Raw genomic sequence first — 18,846 nt, 5'->3', positions numbered from 1 at the left:
ACTTATAGTAGTCTTTCCCCAACAACAGACATTAGATTCCTATAGATGGTAAAATACCCATTTGAGGAAATTTAACAACTCATAAAAACAGAGGTTTAGGGAAAGGAGATGAGGAAGGAATTTATGAAAGATTTTAAAAACATATTACCATCATTAAGATAAAAGAGCAAAGGCAGAATTCTAAAAGAATATACTCCACAATAGGATCATATTCAGGGTGTGTGAGATTGTGTTTGTTCATTCATGCACTCGTTCATTCATAGTGTTCTGCCCTCAAGGAGCACATAGTCAATTAATGCTCAATTTAATCCCAAAAGTTTCTTTATTCTTTCTTTTAGTGGTGATTGTTTTACGAGGATCAAAGCAACGTACTGTAATGTTCCTATTATTTGTCTTTGTTCTTATGTTAGAGAAATCTTCTGTGAGTTTTTATGTACAAGTTAAAATTTTGAAAATATATTACTACAAAAAATATATATCACTACATGACATAAGTTCAAGGATACTTATTCCTCTTTAGACTTTCCACTGAGTGTTCATGACTCAGGAAATCCCAGAAAACCAAACAAAGAAGAACCTGAGCAACAAATTATTTAATTGTATATAAAGTTCATAATACCCTTGAACTTTTTATTTTATTTTATTTTATTATTTGTTTATTTATTTTTTTGAGACTGGGTCTCACTCTGTCACCCAGGCTGGAGTGCAGTGGCATGATCACCACTCACTGCAGCCTCCACCTCCTGGGCTCAATTGATCCTCCTGCGTCTGCCTCCTGAGTAGCTGGGACTACAGGCATGTGCCACCACACCCAGCAAACTTTTGTATTTTTAGTAGAGATGGGAGGTTTTGCACTGTTGCCCAGGCTGGTCTCAAATTCCGGGGCTCAAGCAATCCACCCACCTTGGCCTACCAAAGTGCTGGGATTACAGGTGTGAGTCACAGCACCCAGCTACCCACAAGCTTTTATCATATATATTTAACCCAATTATTATGTTAACTAGTGAATATTTGACATATTGATTTTCTAAATTAAAACAAAAGTAATGAATAGGGAATGTACTAAAACCTAGAAAAAACCAAACTTACATCTATTAATGCTGATCAATTCCTGCAAATACCATGAGTAAATGGTGTATGTTCTTGAAACACCTACCTCCAAATCTATGGTCAGACCATAGAGGCAGATCTGTGTTTCAAAGGTTATGGAATGAAGTTCTTCAGTCACCATGTGACAGCCCTAAGGGAGAAAGAAATAAATTGTTACCTCACAAATGCATACTCACTATCTAATAGAAGACTTGTTTCTATATAAATTAATACATTTATTAATAAATTAATAAAGTAAATGCCCCCAAGCCATCTCTACTATTGAACATTCCCTCTTACTGATTTAAAAGTTATATACAGTTTGGAAAATCTTCATTTCCCCAAACAGAATGATTTTAAGTCTTCAAAACAAGATAATTTCTGGCTTTAAAAATTCTAGCATAGTTTTTTTCCATTGAAATTTAGACAAGTTGTTCCTTATTTTAATATTTGAAAATTGGTCCTTTCGAGTTACCAAATGTTAATAAAAGCAATCTATATATGCATAAGTATACAGATACAAGTCTTAGTGTCACAATGAATCTGTTCAAAAAGAATGCAAGACCTCCTTCTGGTTCAACATGGTAGGTGGAGTATACGTATTTTCCTCTGTTCCCTCCAGACACTCCAATAAGGTAATAACTGGAGTTTTATTCACTTTCCAATAAAGTAAAACTGTAATCTAGATCCCTGAGTGAAAAGTAGGGGAGTGTAGAGTGAGGGTAGAAGAAAGAACCCAGGGGTTGAAAGCACTGAGCACCCTGAGGCTGCAGAAAAGAAGACTGCAGACCAGGATGTGCTGTAAGAGCCCCAGCTCAGGCAGTGAAGTCTCCACCCCTCCAGACCTGGGCACAGGAGGGAGGTTTGCTCTTTGGAGCAGATGAGTCAGAGTAATTAGAGAGGCTCTCTGCATTCTGGGAACAAGGTCAAGCTGCAGTCAGGGGTTAGGTGCTGTGTGTGCTAAAGAGAGGAAGGTCCTGTGAAAATGTACAGTGAAGCCCATGTTTGCCCCTTCTCCAACACCTAGAGCCAGGCCTAAAAGCTCCTGGAAAGGTATCTGGGAAGTTTGCCAGACCAAGGGAGGTAACATACAGATGCTGCCTTCTACACCCACCACCGTCCCCCAACAACCCATTGAAACAGCCAGATTCTAATAATCACCCTAAGTCTACAGTTCCCAACATGCACATAGAGTTTTCAGGCAGTTTTTCAGTGCCCTTCTCTTAATGATTAACAGCAAGCTAATGATCATCAGGCATTTGACAAACCCTCTCACATGAAATGAAAATGCAAAAACAAAAAACTCAGAGGAAAAGCAAAATGTAAAAAAAAAAAAAAAAAAAAAAAAAAAAGCAGAAGAGTAAAAAAACAGTGAAAAAAGTCTACTGTATTCAGCTCAGTTTATTCAATAAATATATGGCATGTTGAAGGGGCCTCAACCATTTGTAATGAGAAGATAATGCTTAGATACTGATTTGAACAAACCAACTGTCAAAAGGCCTTTTTTGAGACAATGGAGGAATTTAAACAAAAAATAGGATTTTATTAAGTCAGGATTTAAAAAATGTTATTTTGTTTTTTGCGATAAGGGTAGTGTGGTTAGGTTTAAACATTTCTTATATTCTAAAGATTCCTGCTGAAGTATCTACATTATACTGTACTATCTAGAATTTGAGAACTCCAGGAAAAATGTATGTATTGTTGAAGTTAGGTGATGCTTAAATCCATTCATTGTATTTTCCCTCTATTTCTGTATATATTTGAAAATGTATATTAAAACACCTTTTAAAAACTATATAAAACAAATATTACATCTGTGAAACAAGAATAGAATATTATTGTAAGAAACATTCCGAAAAGAATAAAGAACCACTTAAAAAGAACAAAACCACTTAAAATATAATAAGAGAAATAGACAAGTCAGTAAAAAGATTGGACATAAAGTAGAGGAAATTTCCCAGAATGTAAAACAAACAAAAAAACCCCACAAAGATGTCAAAAATAGAATAGAAAAGATAGCAAATAAAGAATTATACATGAACTGCAACAACAAACTAACACAAGTTCCAGAAAGAGAACAGAGAAAATGGAGCAGAGAAAATATCAAAGACATAAACAAATTGTAACTCTTATACCACTTATGCAATTGCTACAATCACTTTGGAGAACAATTCCTCAGTGTCTAGAAAAGTAGAAGATGCACATTACCTATACATAACAATTCTTGTTGAATCATCTGATTCTGACCCATCTGCTACCAAATATATATAAGTCAAAGATTTTTTACACTCGTATTAAAAAAAGACATGTAGAAGAATGTTAATTGAAGAATGTTTACAGTAGAACTGCTTATAATGATAAAATGATTCATCAATAGGAGAAGAGCTAGCTATACTGTGTATATTTATAGAGCAAAAAGCTATACAGCGTTGGAATAAATGATCCACAGCAACATGAATCAATGTAGGAATGAGTCTCAGAAAATATTTTGTTGAGCAAGAAAAGCAAGTTGTGATAAAATATATATATAAGGATGCCATTTATGTAAAATCCGAATTTATAATACAGAATAATATAAAGTATATAGAAACATATTCATTCATAGAAAAAGTATAAAGGCATTCTTGAAAACAATAAACATCAAAATTCAAGACAATGGTTTTTGGGAGGTGGGTGGGTACAGAGAAGAAACGGATTAAAGGTGGGGGGTGGGGTACCAGGTGTCTTCAACTATATTTGCAAAGTTTGAATTTTTAAGCTGTTTGATGGGTGTTCATGCTATTATTTTTTATGTTTTTACGTGTTTTCAATAGTCTATAAAAATGAAGAATACGACAAAACTTTTCAAACTAAAGGACATGAGTGTTCAAATTGGAAGGACCCATGAATGGCTGGCACAATAAATAAATGAAGAGCCGAACTGAAACTCAATCCTGTAAAATTGCAGGAAACCAGTTTAAAAGTTTCAGGAGTGCAGGAAAAAAAAGGCATTTATAAATGATTAAGAATCAGAATACAAGATAAGTAGAAGACAATGGAATAGTGCTTTAAGAATTCGGAGGAAAAATGATTTCTAACCCAGAATTCTATATCCAGCCAAACTGTCAGTCAACTATGAATGGGAAAAACGTTTTCAGATATGCAAGGCCTCTGGAAATTTGGCTTCTTAGTACTTTTTCTTTGAAAACTACTGAAAGAGTCTCTCTAATAAAAAGGAGACAGTAACCTAAGAAAGAGGAAGACATGAACCCAGCCAGGAGAAGGGGGTGGGACTCCCTAGGATAACGGTGAAAGGGAGTTTCAAAAACAAACAAACAAAACAAAAAACAAAAAGCCACAACCCCACGATTGCACAACAGGATCAGAGGGCAAGTAGCCAGGACTGGAGCCAGAAGATGGAGGGCTCCCAGAGCGATGTTGCCAAGAAAAAAAGAAGAAAGGAACTTATAGATTGACATGTTTGACCAAATTGTAAGGAGTTTTCTTGTTCTGATGGAAAGTTTGGGGCTTAATTAGTGACAGGTACATAAATTAATCAAATCAAAAACTCAGGGAAACTATTAAATCCAGAGAAAACAAAAAGTAATACAAGAATGGAAATACAATCATAGTATGCTATATGGCTTCGCTGTTAACAATTTTTATATAATCATAATAAGGTAAACATTGAATACATTGAGTAAATGAAAATGTATTATATAATGATATTGTGAAGATGGGGGAGAATTTCTATGTATGGAGACCTGTTATAAGAAAGACATAGATTAATCTTGTATAGAAAATCAGAAGTTAGACACATAAAATTAAAAAAAATCAAGAGATATCAGTATTAGCATGATATTTACAGCTCAAAAAATAATCACCTCTGGGTAGGAGTTTGACATAGAAAGAAGCAGGAAATTAAATTAGTCCCTGGTGAAATTTTATAGTAGGTAAAAAAGGACCAGCAGTATTGCCATCACCTAAAAGCTTGTAAGAAAAACAGGAACTCTGACCTCATTCCAGGCTTACTGAATCAGATTCTGCATTTTAACAAGAGTCCTGGGTGAAATTTGAGAGGAATTATTCTCAATGTGTGTATCCTCATTGCGTTTAATCCCAAAAGGGAGATGGAAAATTTGGAGATATAAAGCTTCAACAATTTATAAAATGAGCCCTGGGAACATGTGAACATGTAGGATTATTTACATCAGAAAAGTCAGGGTGGGCAGTTGGAGGTGGCAGGGTCACCTGAAAAGAAAGGAAGGTCAACCTAAGTATGCATTAATAAGTCAGAATTCTGTTTGCATTTGAAATCTGAAGTAATAAAAATAGTCTAATGTGATGATATGAACAAGAATTCTGTGATTATGTGAGAAGACTTCCTTGATAATGAGAATGCTACATTTAGGATTTGTTATTGAGAAGGAAGTAGATCTTTGTGATACTTTACATTGCCTGCAGGTAGTTATATTGACTAGGGTGGAATCACTTCTTACTGGGTTAGTAGAAAGTTATGTTTAATCAAAATTCTGCTTAAAAATCCCTAAACCACCCCTAAAAGTACTCCCAGCACGTCAACACATCAAACAGCCAGTTCCTCTTCTCCAGCCCCTTTATGTTAAAATAAGTTGCTCTTTCTTTGGTTGAGCTTGAGACGGACTAGTTGTCTTGAGTGTAGGCACCAAGAAGGTGTATTTTTGAACAATAGAAAATCTCACTGCCCTCTATGGAGGGGATGCTTACACTATACAAAAACTGAAGAATCTACAACTTCCACTTCCTGTTCACTAATGGGTGCCTTTCACATTATCTCTGAGTTCAATGGTGCAGAACATTTGAGAGGCCTCAGGCAAGTGCACAGGGATCCAATACTGTATGTATAAATATTTAACCATTATCAATCAAGTTAACAAACTGTTAACATATGGTCTAGCCTCCTGCCTTGACATACCCTTCACATAACCTAATTGGCCGGGTTTTAGCTCCTCAAAGTCTTACTGGAACATGGTGGCATGGGTAAAGATAGCACAGCCATCTTGGGCCATTGCCTGTCCCCTTTGCTTCTACCTCTGTGAAGGGCCTTGTATGACCAGTGTGACCTCTAGGTCTCTCCAGTGTCTAGACATGTTTGCACTGATGGTGTCATCTGTGCTTGGGAGAGTAGACCTGGAGAGGCCTAAACAGGCCCTGGAAGTGGGGGCTTCAGGTCTTCTGGGCTGGGAATTCTGGCGTCCTGGATTCTGGGTGAGCACATTGCTTAAACCCACAGAAGACTTTCTTTGTAGGGAGGACTGCAGCTGGAGGATGACTGAAGGAAAACTTTTGGAGCTGAGGTGCTATGATATTGTGATATAATAAGAAATCTATATTTGGTCCCTGCACCTGGTTACTGAGACAGAGCTCCTAAGACCTTTCTAGATGGAGATGTTAGGTGAGTCTTCTGTTCTAAAAATTTGGTCTTTGACCCTGGTTCCTGACACAGGTTCCTAAGATCTTTGTAATTTCCTTAGTGATAGGATTGTCTGACACAGAGCTCCTAAATTTCTGGAATTTTCTGGGTGGATTTTCTGGCATTTTCTATTCTAATGAAGTGTCTCTTGGTGGGCTTCTAAATAGCCTCAGGATGAGGCTTGGTTGCTAGGGGAACCAATCATGTGATTAGAGAGTTGAAACTTCTACCCCACTCCCTGACCTCTGGGAAGGGGAGAGGGATTGAGAGTTGAATTCATCCACAATGGCAATGGCGATCAACTTTGTGATGAACTGTATGTAATGAAGCTTCCATAGAAACCTCAAAGAACAGATTTTGGGAAGCTTCTAGGTTGCTGAAGACATGGAGGTGCTAGGAGGGTGGCACACCTGGACAGGGCATGGGAGCTCCACACCCCTTCTCCATGCCTTGCCCTGTGCATCTCTTCCATTTGGCTGTTCATCTGTATTCTGTGTAATATCCTTGATAGTAAACCAGTAAATATAAGTAAAATGTTCCCCTGAGTTTTGTGAACTGCTTTAGCAAACTCATTGAACCTGAGGAGGGAATTGTGGGAACCCTCAATTTATTGCTGGCTGGTCAGAAGTGCAGATCACAACCTGGGACTTGCGATGGGCATCTGAATCGGGGGCAGTCTTGTGGGACTAAGCCCTTAGCCTGTGGGTCAAGGTAAAGAGTGTTAGAATTGGGTTAAATTGTAGGACACCCAGTTTGCGTCTGCTGGAGAACTGGTTGTTAGTGGAGAGAAACTCCCACACACATTTAGGTGACCAGAAGGGAGGCATGGAGAGTAAGAGTAGAAAAAAGTTTAGTGTTTTCCTCTTACAGGTCCCATTGCTCTCACATTCCAGCCTCTATAGTTTAATTTCTCTTTTTCTTTTTGAGACAGAGTTTCGCTCTGTCACCCAGGCTAGAGTGCAGTGGCATGAACTTGGCTCACTGCAACCTCCACCTCCCAGGTTCAAGCGATTCTTCTGCCTCAGCCTCCTGAGTAGCTGGGACTACAGGCATATGCCATTATGCCCAGCTATTTTTTGTATTTTTAGTAGGGACAGGGTTTCACCATATTGGCCAGGCTGGTCTTGAACTACTGAGCTCAAGTGATCTGCCCATTTCAGCCTCCCAAAATGCTGGGATTACAGGCATGAGCCACCACGCCTGGCCTATATAGTTTAATTTCTATGAATAAATATACATATGATCATTCAGTACGGATAGTTTCCTTAGCTCTTTGAGTTATGGAACCTGTGTGTTCACCACCAAATATCAGGGTCTTAAAAGTGTGAGAAACCAGGATTCCACAGACAGAGCAATGACACTCAGTGTCGTCCATTAGCTTTGGAAACAGTCTTTACGCTTTATACAGTACTCTACTGAACTGAAATGTGGGTGGTGAGAGGGTGATTATTTTCTCAGTAATTCAAAACAGTTTCTAATGTTTACTTTAAATCCCTGATGGAATCGTGAGGCACATTTAGAACAAAATCCAGCAAGGAAGCTGACATACTATATGCAAGACTGGAGGAAAGACGCTGTGACCAAAGAAAGTATTATTAATTTTCACAGCTTGCATGACTGTCATAATCTTCATTATTTCATCAGTGTAGTCTAAGCTAGAGACACTATTCAGTCTCTCATTCGCAGGTTCCATTCCTAACAGAATGGAAAAACATCATATATAAGATGCATTAGGGCCTGGCGCGGTGGCTCATGCCTGTAATCCCAGCACTTTGGGAGGTCAAGGTGGGCAGATGATCTGAGGTCAGCAGTTCAAGACCAGCCTGGCCAACATGGTGAAACACCGTCTCTACTAAAAAAAATGCAAACAATTAGCTGGGCATGGTGGCGTGTGCTTGTAATCCCAGCTACTCAGGCGGCTGACACAGGAGAATTGCTTGAACCTTGGAGGAGGAGGTTGCAGTGAGCCGAGATTGCGCCACTGCACTCCAGCCTGGGCAACAAGAGTGAGAAACTCCATCTAAAAAAAAAAAAAAAAAAAAAAAAAAGATGCACCATTAATGTTTGTATCAAAGCCATCCTGATCATCCAAGATGATTACAGATACAAAATATCCATATTGATATTTACATTATATGGTATATTACATTATATGGCACTGAATATAATAGCTGGATTGACTGTATTGTACTTCTAAAGAAAAATACCCATTGGAAAATCCGCTAAGAAACTAGAAAACTGGACAACCCACTTAACCAGGGCTCCACTTGGAAAAAAAAGTACAATGAAAGGTAGGTCTAGATGTCACCATATTCTTCTCTGTTTCTTCTGCTTAGTGTCTAATAATATACCTTGGAAACCTAGAATATATTAACAAATGGTAATAGTTTTTTTTGTTTTTTGTTTTGAGACAGAGTCTTGCTCTGTCACTCAGGCTGGAGTGCAGTGGCGCAATTTCAGCTCACTGCAAGCTCCGCCTCCTGAGTTCACGCCATTCTCCTGCCTCAGCCTCCCAAGTAGCTGGGACTACAGGCGCCCACCACCACACCTGACTAATTTTTTGTATTTTTTTAGTAGAGACGGGATTCAACCTGTTAGCCAGGATGGTCTCGATCTTCTGACCTTGTGATCCGCCTGCCTCGGCCTCCCAAAGTGCTGGAATTACAGGCATGAGCCAACACCCCGGCCAACAAATGATAATAGCTTTTAACTTGACAGAAACCTCTGCTAAGAAAAATATGACTGGGATAAACGGTGATTTTCATCCAAATTTCTTGCTTATCTCTTAACACTCCATAATTTGTTGTAATGCCCCCTATGGAAAACTATGTGGAATAGAAACAATTAAAATAACCCTTTCATTTAGTGAATATTTATTGAGCACCTATTATGTGCTAGACACTGGGTTAGATCATGGGAAACAATGAGAAGAGAGGGAAACAGTGGTCCAGTCACATAAGAGATAGCTTTTAATCACAGAATCACAGAATCAGAAGACAGGAATGTAAAATGACAACACTGCTTAGCTCATAAAGCCCTCTGCTGCATTCTACAAAGTCTAAGGTTTTAGTAATATTTTTGTACAATTTCTCCCTCAAAAAAGTGTTGCAACTCTTCAAATTAGTTCAGTGAGAAATCAACTTGCTATGCAAATGCCTGGGCTAGCTGGTGTGTGAGTAGCGTGTCTGTGTTTGAGAACACTGAACCTTGAAAGAACATCTGTTTGGCTATTTTGTTAAATGAAACTCAAGTCACCCAGGCTTTACTAATAGCTTCATTGTGCTTCATGACTTTCCACCACATAAACAAAATTACCTAACACCTCAGTCTGTGGCTAAAACTGTCATTTATCGGTTAAAGCCCACTGACAAAGAGCAAACTGGAGAGAGTGCAATTCCAGCTTCTCTAGTCAAACAGTTTTCACATTTCAATAATCACTCTCTAGCTGGCTCCCGGCTAGATAAGGACCTCCAGGGAAAGGCTGCTTCCTGTGAATGTTTATTTTACAGGGACAGACTGATGGCCTCAAAGTCTGGCCACTTTCTAGGTGATGAAATCGTTTATTCACGTTGACTCTTCCCAGGAGAGAACATAGTTGAGAGAAAGGCAGTGATTGCTGAAGTTGATTTTATGATAGCGTGTCTACAGATTCCTCAAGCAATGTTGTGAAATTCCAAAGCAAATTCTTAAAATTAAATTCATTTTGAAAAATCTAAAGCTCTTACCCTATGTTGCATTTCTGAGGATTACAGAATCTTAGTCAAAGGAACTTCAGAGATTGTCTAGTCCAATGAGTCCAAATTTTTTTTTTTGACCTTGGTACATATTCTTGAAAGCAAACTTCCCACCAGAGTTTCCATCTGTAAATCCATAAAATAAAGCTGCCTTGATAGAAACAGGTGTGAGGGAGCCAGAGCGCCACATTTCCCCAACCCCAAGGGTGAATGGGGTTCCTGAGGTACCTCTTTGGCATCTTTGGGTTTTCGAAGAGAATGGGTCTTGTACAACTTCCTCCTTTCACCCAATCGTAAAGCCAGGAGCCCCTGTGCGTCCTGACAGGTCAGCTTTTCTTGGGTAATCTCAAACAGTCACAGGCTGCTGCAATTCTAGGGAGGTTTGGAATGGCAACTTAGGGAAACTATAATTGATGACATCTTTGTCCGTTGTCAATCATTTAATAACTATCTGATACAAACTCTTACGACCACAAAACTAGAATGGAGGGACCCAAAATTTCGTGTGTGTGTGTGTGTGTGTGTGTGTGTGTGTGTGTGTGTGATGGAGGTGAAGGGCATTGGAGTGGTAGCAGGAGTCCCAGACATGAAATTCCATAAAGGGGCATACACAAATGGTGACATGAGGTTTCAGGGACCTGGACGTGGAAGAGGGAAGTGCCCAGAGTCTCCTGAAAGGGACCACATCTCCAGCAGAGCACTTGGCAGGTAAGCAGAGAAGGAGAAATATCGGCAGTTGTCTGAAGTCAGGTACCACGTTTTAGAGCCCAGTTTTCCCATCTGTGTAGACACCTGCTCCCTCCAGAGGAGGCTAATCTGTAAATGCCATCACCAACATCTACACAGCCCACTACCACTGACTCACACACAGCTCATTCAGGCCTCATTACAACCCTTAGAAGTGTAGGTTAACATTAGCACCATTTTGTAGAAAAGGAAACTGGGAGTTAGAGAGGTTAAGTGGCTTGTGCAAGCTCAGATTGCCCGAAGAGGCAGAAACCAACACTGCTATCTCCACTATCCCACCGAGGCACGACACAAGTGCAAAAGGAGACACAGTAGACGAGAGAGGTCAACAACATTTTTTGAGGAAGCATTATTTTAAATTATGGTGTGAGACAGCCATGATTTCTGAGCAGGTGGGTGAGGTGCAGACACTCTGTGAGATAGATAGGGTGAGGTGACGGGGCTGGAGGAGTGCCAACCAGCTCACCTCTCCCAGGGAAGGTTTTGCGACCCACAGGCAGCATAGCAGAGGGGCCAGGAGCAGGGACACGGGATCAGACTGCCACGGTTTTATCTTGGCCCTGCCATCAACTGCCCCCACAATCTTGAGTAAGCTGTGTGACCACTCTGTGCCTCAGTTTCCATAACTGAAATAAGTATGAGGCTAATAGTACCTACTTCACAGTCTTATTGTAAGAGTTACAGAAATCAGTATTAGTGAAGCTCTTAGTGTCCAGTATATAGTAAATGCCACACCAGGATTGTTGAAGACATTCTTAGTAGGCGGTGAACTCCTGCTACAGGTGCTCACAGATAAGCAATAGCAACTTTTTGAAACTTGAAAACGAGGTTACAATATCCTAGCTTCCTGTTTTCCTGAAATTTGTGACCACCATCCCTGGCCTCATGACTTTATGAACTTCAGTTTATTGCCCGTTCTTTCCTCACTCTTTCCTAACCTTCGCGTGATCATCCTTACTGAATGGCCAAGCCCCCGATTCCCGGCTTATCTTCCTTCATGTGTTTCGTGACTAGTCAACAGTTACTGCCGCACATAAGATACGGTTCAATCCGTGGCTTGTTTTAAATGTACCTAGGAGTCATACTAAAATTCTACCAACAGGTGGAGCTCAAAGAATAGCTTAAAATAAAATTAACCCGATTCGGCAAATCTGAAAAAAAAGGGGAGAAATAAAATCATTCTGATATGACTGTCTGATTTTGCTATTCATCAGAAAATAAGAGGAAATAAATTGAAGGCAATATAACTAGACAGTGTTAACAAGACAGTGGTTGGTTTTTCTCCAGTGGAAGATGATTTACTTAGATTTCTGTCTCCAGGGAAATTCAAGGGAAGATTTTCATTTTACATTCATAAAGATCACAATATACTACAAGAGTTGAGCTATTTGGATTTATTCGATTTGCTTTACTTAAGAAGAGTTCAGGATAATGATGCTTAGTCTGTTCAGATTCATAAATAATACTCAGGGATGTCAGGTTGAATGAAATGTTGCAACTCTGGCCAGAATTCCAAGGAGATGTGTGAAATGAGCTTTCATTTAAAGTGTGCCAATGTTTAACTAGGAAGTTTAGAAAACCTTTATGGGTTTCTATAAGCTGGGAAGAATGTCTCCCACTCATTTGTTTTACTAGAAGCTCCTTAAACCCAAAATCTCTGCTCTTGTGATTTCTTTGACTGCAGAGACCTGCTTAGGGAGCTCTGCCCTGAACAGCAATTCTACCCTGGAAGACTGAGCTTGTCTTCACTGAGGCTATGATGTTTGGCAAATGATCTTTAAGACACAATTAAGGGAATGAAGAATTCTTGGAGGGCAAAATGGTAGGGCATTAAATCTTTTGTGATGGATCTTTATGGTTTTGTGGGGTGTGATAAATTGGATATCACTGGATACTGGATTTATAAAGTGCTTTTCCTCCAAACAATTCAAAGATCTTTTTCGTAGGAGCTGTGATTATAAAACCAAGAGCTTGGATCCATATGAACCACCTCAGAAATAAACCTCACTGCTTCAAAATCACATCACGTAGGTGGTTTTACACCTGCAGCACCTCTGAGCAGGGCTGTTGAGCATGACTATCCCGATCTCTTAGAGGAAAAAAAATGCACTATTTCTTCATCAGATCATTTGCCAGACATCACATTTTTAGGCCCTGGCAGAGCAGGTACTCAAACCCAGGTTTTTTAGTTCCAAATATATAGGTCATTGACTTATGCCTTAGTTTCGAGGTCAACTCAATAGATGTTCTCCAAGGTCATGTCCCGTTCATGATTTGACCACTCTATCGTCAACTAACTCAAATGTGAGTACTCAGACTGCATCAGTTTGTTCTTTCATTCAATTTGTCTAGTGAAATGCAAACATTAGAGAGCGAGGTAATTGGTATCTCAAAATAATAGGGTTGTCTTTTGCCCCACATATCATAATTTTTCAGCCTGACTTCACATATGTGAGAAAATGAGTGAACGAAAATGAAGAATGATAAAGATATTTTTAAATAATGGACTGACTAAAGAAACTATGGCATACCTATAAAATGTAATGTAACGTAAGCAATTTAAATCATGTTCTCCAAGAGTATTCAAAATTATGGAAAACTGTTCTCCAGGCTGGGCATGGTGGCTTACGCCTACAATCCCAGCACTTTGGGAGGCTAAGGTGGGTGGATCACTTGAGCCAAGGGGTTCAAGACCAGCCTGGGAAACATGGTGGGACTCTGTCTCTACAAAAAATACAAAAACTAGCCAGGTATGGTGGCACACGCCTATAGTCCCAGCTACTCGCAAGGCTGAGGTAGGAGGTTCACTTGAGCCTGAGAGGCAGAGGCTGCAGTGAACCAAGATCTCACCACTGCACTCCAGCCTGGGCAACAGAGTAAGACCCTTCTCAAAAAAAAAAAAAAAAAGATACTTTGCTATGTGAAAAAAAGCAGGCTACAAAGCAATGAGTATCATATATTTTTAAAGTAATATATACATAAATAAAAGACTAGAATGATGTATACTCAGATGTTAATAGTTATTTTCTTTGGAGGGTGTTATTATATGTTATTTTTATTTTCTCTTTTTAAAAAACTTCCTCATATTGTCTGCAATTATCAAGCTTTACATCTATAATCAGAAAAACATGAATTTGATTTTATATGAAGTCAAGCAGTTTAAAAGCTTTGTAAAAATAAGATATTATAAGATCTATTCCCAGAAAAATTCTGTAGAAGAAAACATTTCCTACCTCATTTCCTTTACCTCCAGCACTGGACTTCATTTCCTTTGGTTGCTTTGTAAAAGAAAACAACAATATTTAGATGAAAAAGCATTATCAGCTACATATTAAGTTGGTTGTACTTGTTGCAGTCATTTTCTTGGCCACAGTTTTGACGTCTAGAACAGCAACATATTTTCAAACTCATTGAAACCTGACACAACTGCCCAGATTTGACAGAGAGGAGCTTCCTGTCTCACCCCATGGGATGCCACTTTAGAAACTTGAGTTGGCATATCACTAAGACTTTAGCTTTCAGCCAACATTTTGAAAAAATGAAATCATGCTGGGAACTTGCAGAATTCATACAACACTCCTTTGCACCTGGAAAGCATCATTTTAGCTAAGCTGTAGGTGATGATTCCCAATCCCTGAGAAACCAAGTCTAACAGAGAAGACTAGAAAAATAAACTATAGGGCAGTGTGTACCATATAGCATAGTAAGCTATTAAATGACATTACAGGGGAAGAAGACTTACTGACACAAAATAAATGTGCATTGATACAGATTACTGAATGAAAAAAGAGGCAGAAAACAAATTATGTAGTGTGTATTATTTGATCCCACTTTAAAAATACATACATACAAATATTTTAGAAAAAAGAATGAAATTGTAAAACTGAAGATGTTAATAGCATTGCAAGGTGGTGGAGTTATAGGTGACAATTTTTAAAATTTTGATTTTTTTTTTTTTTCTTTTGAGAGGGAGTCTCTCACTGTCATCCAGGCTGGAGTGCAGTGGTGCGATCTCGGCTCACTGCAAGCTCTGCCTCCCGGGTTCATGCCATTCTCCTGCCTCAGTCTCCCAAGTAGCTGGGACTACAGGCGCCCGCCACCATGCTCGGCTAATTTTTTTTTTTTTTGTATTTTTAGTAGAGACGGGGTTTCACCGTGTTAGCCAGGATGGTTTCAGTCTCCTGACCTCGTGATCCGCCCACCTCAGCCTCCCAAAGTGCTGGGATCACAGGCGTAAGTCACCGCGCCAGGCCAATTTTCTGTATTTTTAGTAGAGACGGGGTTTCACTGTGTTAGCCAGGATGGTCTCAATCTCCTGACCTTGTGATCCACCTGCCTCGGTGTGAGCCAAAGCGCCCGGCCAATTTTTATTTTCTATATTTATTTTTGTATTAAAAAGCAATTAAAGTTATTATGCATAAGATAACCAATGTGAAAATGCTCTGCAAGAGCAAAAGAGCACCGTAAAAACTGAGGTTTTGTTATTTTATATATTGTACCTGCTGAAATAAAGACCTGATTTTTGGTGTGTTTCTTGTCCTTCCTTTTCCATGTGACTTTTTTGGGAGACAGACGTTTCTAAGTTAAGGGCTCTTCCTACTTTACTTATTACTAAACCTGGCCCCTTGTTGAAAGTTCCTGGAGGGTAGGACTTGAGCCTAACAAAAAAGAGTGCTAGTTACAAGGGTGTCTATAATACATTATTCTTTATTACATTTTATTTACTTGGCGGTTCACACAGGAAGGATTCAATTTAAAAAAAAAACATACTCCTCAATACTAAAAACCAAACAAAAACAAAAACAGAAATCAGAATAAATTTCTGTATGCAGATATCTTTCTGTTAACCTACATTTTGTCTTTGAGAAAGTAGACTTTTTGAGGCATATTCGGTGGTGCCCAGACATTCAGTGAGGCAATTGCTAAATGTTAATAAGCAGAAGGAGGAACATGGTTTCTGGCGAGAAAAATAGGTCTTTGGGGATCTAAGAACTCTGCAAAGAATTAGAAAGAAGGCAGAAAGATAACTCTAGGTCAAGAGGAAGTGGTAAAAGCAAGAAGCAACAGGATGAGGCTGGGTCAGAGCTTTCTAGACATGCCAAGGTGAACTGTGTACAGCTGCTATACCCGGGAACATCCTATTTCCCCAAGCTAGCCTCCTAAAATGAAAGCGCTTTTAGCCAGACGTGGTCATTAGAGATGTAAAAATGAAACCAGGAATGCCTATCCATTATTGCATGTATGTGTGTGTGCCTTTGTACTTTTGTATTTGTATATCATAATTGTATACATTTTTGTGGTACACATGATATTTTGATACATGTATACAGTATGTAATGATCAAATCAGGGTAATTGGGATATCTATAACCTAATTTATCTTTTCTTTGTGGTAGGGCCATTATAATTCTTCTCTTCCTGCTATTTGAAAATATACAATAAATTATTGTTCCCTTCTATATTATTTTTTTTTTTGGAGACTGAGTCTTGCTCTGTCATACAGGCTGGAATGCAGTGGTGCAATCTCAGGTCATTGCAAACTCCGCCTCCTGGGTTCAAGTGATTCTCCTGCCTCAGCCTCCTGAGTAGCTGGGATTACAGGCGGTTGCCACCACGCTGGGCTAATATTTGTATTTTTAGTTGAGACGGGGTTTCACCATGTTGGCCATGCTGGTCTCGAACTCCTGACCACAGGTGATCCGCCCGCCTTAGCCTCCCACAGTGCTGGGATTACAGGGGCGTGAGCCACCGTGCCCAGCCCCTTCTACACTATTGAAAATCATAATTTATTCCTTCTAACTGTATCTTTGTATCCATTAACCATCTTTCTCTTATTCTTCCGCCCTGCTTCCTTTCCTAGCCTCTGGTAACCACCATCCAACTGTCTGCCTCCAAGAGATCTACTTTTTTAGTTCCCACATGACTGAGAACATGCAATATTTATCTTTCCGTGCCTGACTTATTTCATAATGACCTCCAGTTCCATCCATGTTGCTGCATATGACACAATTTCATTCTTTCAATGGCTGAATAATATTCCATTGTGTAACACCTCTCTATTTTAAGACAGATTATCTCTGTCCTTATCAGCAAAATCTACTGACCAACTACTATGTATACTTAGGTACTCTGTCTTCAATGTTTAGAACTCAGACCTTCTAAGTTAAGGTTCAGTGCTCTTTCTACCATTTTAATTCTTCACTGATGGCATGTTTTATTTCTCAATATGGTTCCTAATTTCTTTTCTTTTTTTCTTTCTTTGAGACAGAGTCTTGCACTGTCGCCTGGGCTGGAGTGCAATGGCACGATCTCAGCTCACTGCAACCTCCGTCTCCCGAGTTGAAGCGATTCTCCTGCCTCAACCTCCAGAGTAGCTGGGATTACAGGTGCTTACCACCACGCCTGGCTAACTTTGTATTTTTAATAGAGACAGGGTTTCGCTCTGTTGGCCAGGCTGGTTAGAACTCCTGACCTCGTGATCCGCTCGCCTTGGCCTCCCAAAATGCTGGGATTACAGGCATGCGCCACCGTGCCCGGCCAGTTCCTAATTTCAAATAAGAAATGTTTAAGCACAAAATATACTGAATTATAAGGCCTATTAGTAAAGATGTCTCTGATTTTTGGGAAAAAACCTGTGTAACTTCACTGCCAAACTTACCAAATGTCGAAATTCTACCGAGAGACTCCCATTGGAAGATTCTTCAATAGACATGGCTTTGACATTAGTTCCACAAAGTACAAATCTTCGGTTGCTAGAGAGGAAATCTTAGCTATTTACATGGTCTCAGGTAAAATATATTTACAAGAGCAGCAAGAAAGATTCCACAAAGTAAATGTCTTACCTTAGAGTGGAAACATTCCTGTAAAACCAAGAAAATTCTTTAAAATAAGCTATTTAATAGATCTAGGAATAACTTTCTATACTTTATTTTATTTATTTATTTATTTATTTTGAGACAGAGTCTTGCTCTGTCGCCTAGGCTGGAGTGCAGTGGTACAACCTTGGCTCACTACAACCTCAGCCCCCTGGGTTCAAGCGATTCTCCTGCCTCAGCCTCCTGAGTAGCTGGGATTACAGGCGTGAGCCACTGCACCTGGTCTCTACGACACTTTAAAGGATAGTATATAAAATTGATTTCAAGTTTTTATAGTAAAATTTTAAATTTAAGATAACCATTGAGTTTTGTTAAATGTTTGAACTTCAAAGTCAAATATTTGAAGTACATTCATTATATAATGTTAGAGAAGTACATTTAAAAGTTCAAAATTATTCTATAAAATAAGGGCCATTCATTTTTAAAAGTCTTACATTTTGAATTACAATTCAAAATGAAATTAGAAAACTTACTTGTCAATTGATGCTTTAACCTTTACCTGATAGTTTAGTTCTGGCAATTTTATTAATAGCCTGGAGAGAGACATCAATAAAAAAAAAATCAAAGATAAAAATCAAAAGTGTTTAAAAACCCTTTTTTATATTTAAACATTCAAATATACTTATGAAATATGCATATAAATAAACCTTACATAATCTACAGTTTGTGTTTTAAAAATGTACAATGCCTTTTTAGTTTGCCATGTTACTAATGTTGACATCAGTCACTTAATAGCATTATTGACAAACACTTGGAACTGTTTCCATATTGCTTCAGTTGATGTTTGCTGGATAATACATTGGCGAGGTCAGAAAAAAGCTATATATTTTGGTTAAAGTCCAAATGTAGGTTAGATGTATAGATATAAAAAATTGTTGTATGGCTTCATTTGTAATATGAGGATATTACAAAAAAAAAAAAAAACCAACTTTGTAAGCTTTAATGATAAGTGTTTTATGGTGAACATACTG

General features: G+C 38.8%; 1 protein-coding gene across 5 annotated transcripts in view; it reads right to left on the bottom strand.

Moving 5' to 3' along the window:
• The window catches only part of STAT4 (signal transducer and activator of transcription 4), a 151,560-nt gene that overhangs the window by 10,255 nt on the left and 122,459 nt on the right, over positions 1-18,846 (bottom strand). For all 5 annotated transcript variants that reach the window (XM_050751698.1, XM_050751702.1, XM_050751701.1 and 2 more), the window contains 5 exons: positions 18,349-18,408; positions 17,843-17,860; positions 17,659-17,752; positions 14,235-14,279; positions 1,157-1,240 (listed from right to left, as the gene is read on the bottom strand). In XM_050751698.1, the coding sequence (XP_050607655.1) occupies positions 1,157-1,240; positions 14,235-14,279; positions 17,659-17,752; positions 17,843-17,860; positions 18,349-18,408 (301 nt within the window). The remainder of the gene's footprint in view (positions 1-1,156; positions 1,241-14,234; positions 14,280-17,658; positions 17,753-17,842; positions 17,861-18,348; positions 18,409-18,846) is intronic.

The sequence above is a fragment of the Macaca thibetana genome, chromosome 12 (assembly GCF_024542745.1).
Source record: "Macaca thibetana thibetana isolate TM-01 chromosome 12, ASM2454274v1, whole genome shotgun sequence".
Taxonomy (NCBI): domain Eukaryota; kingdom Metazoa; phylum Chordata; class Mammalia; order Primates; family Cercopithecidae; genus Macaca; species Macaca thibetana.
The sequence above is the reverse complement of the archived record's forward strand: the minus strand, read 5'-3'. Positions and strand labels throughout refer to the sequence as shown.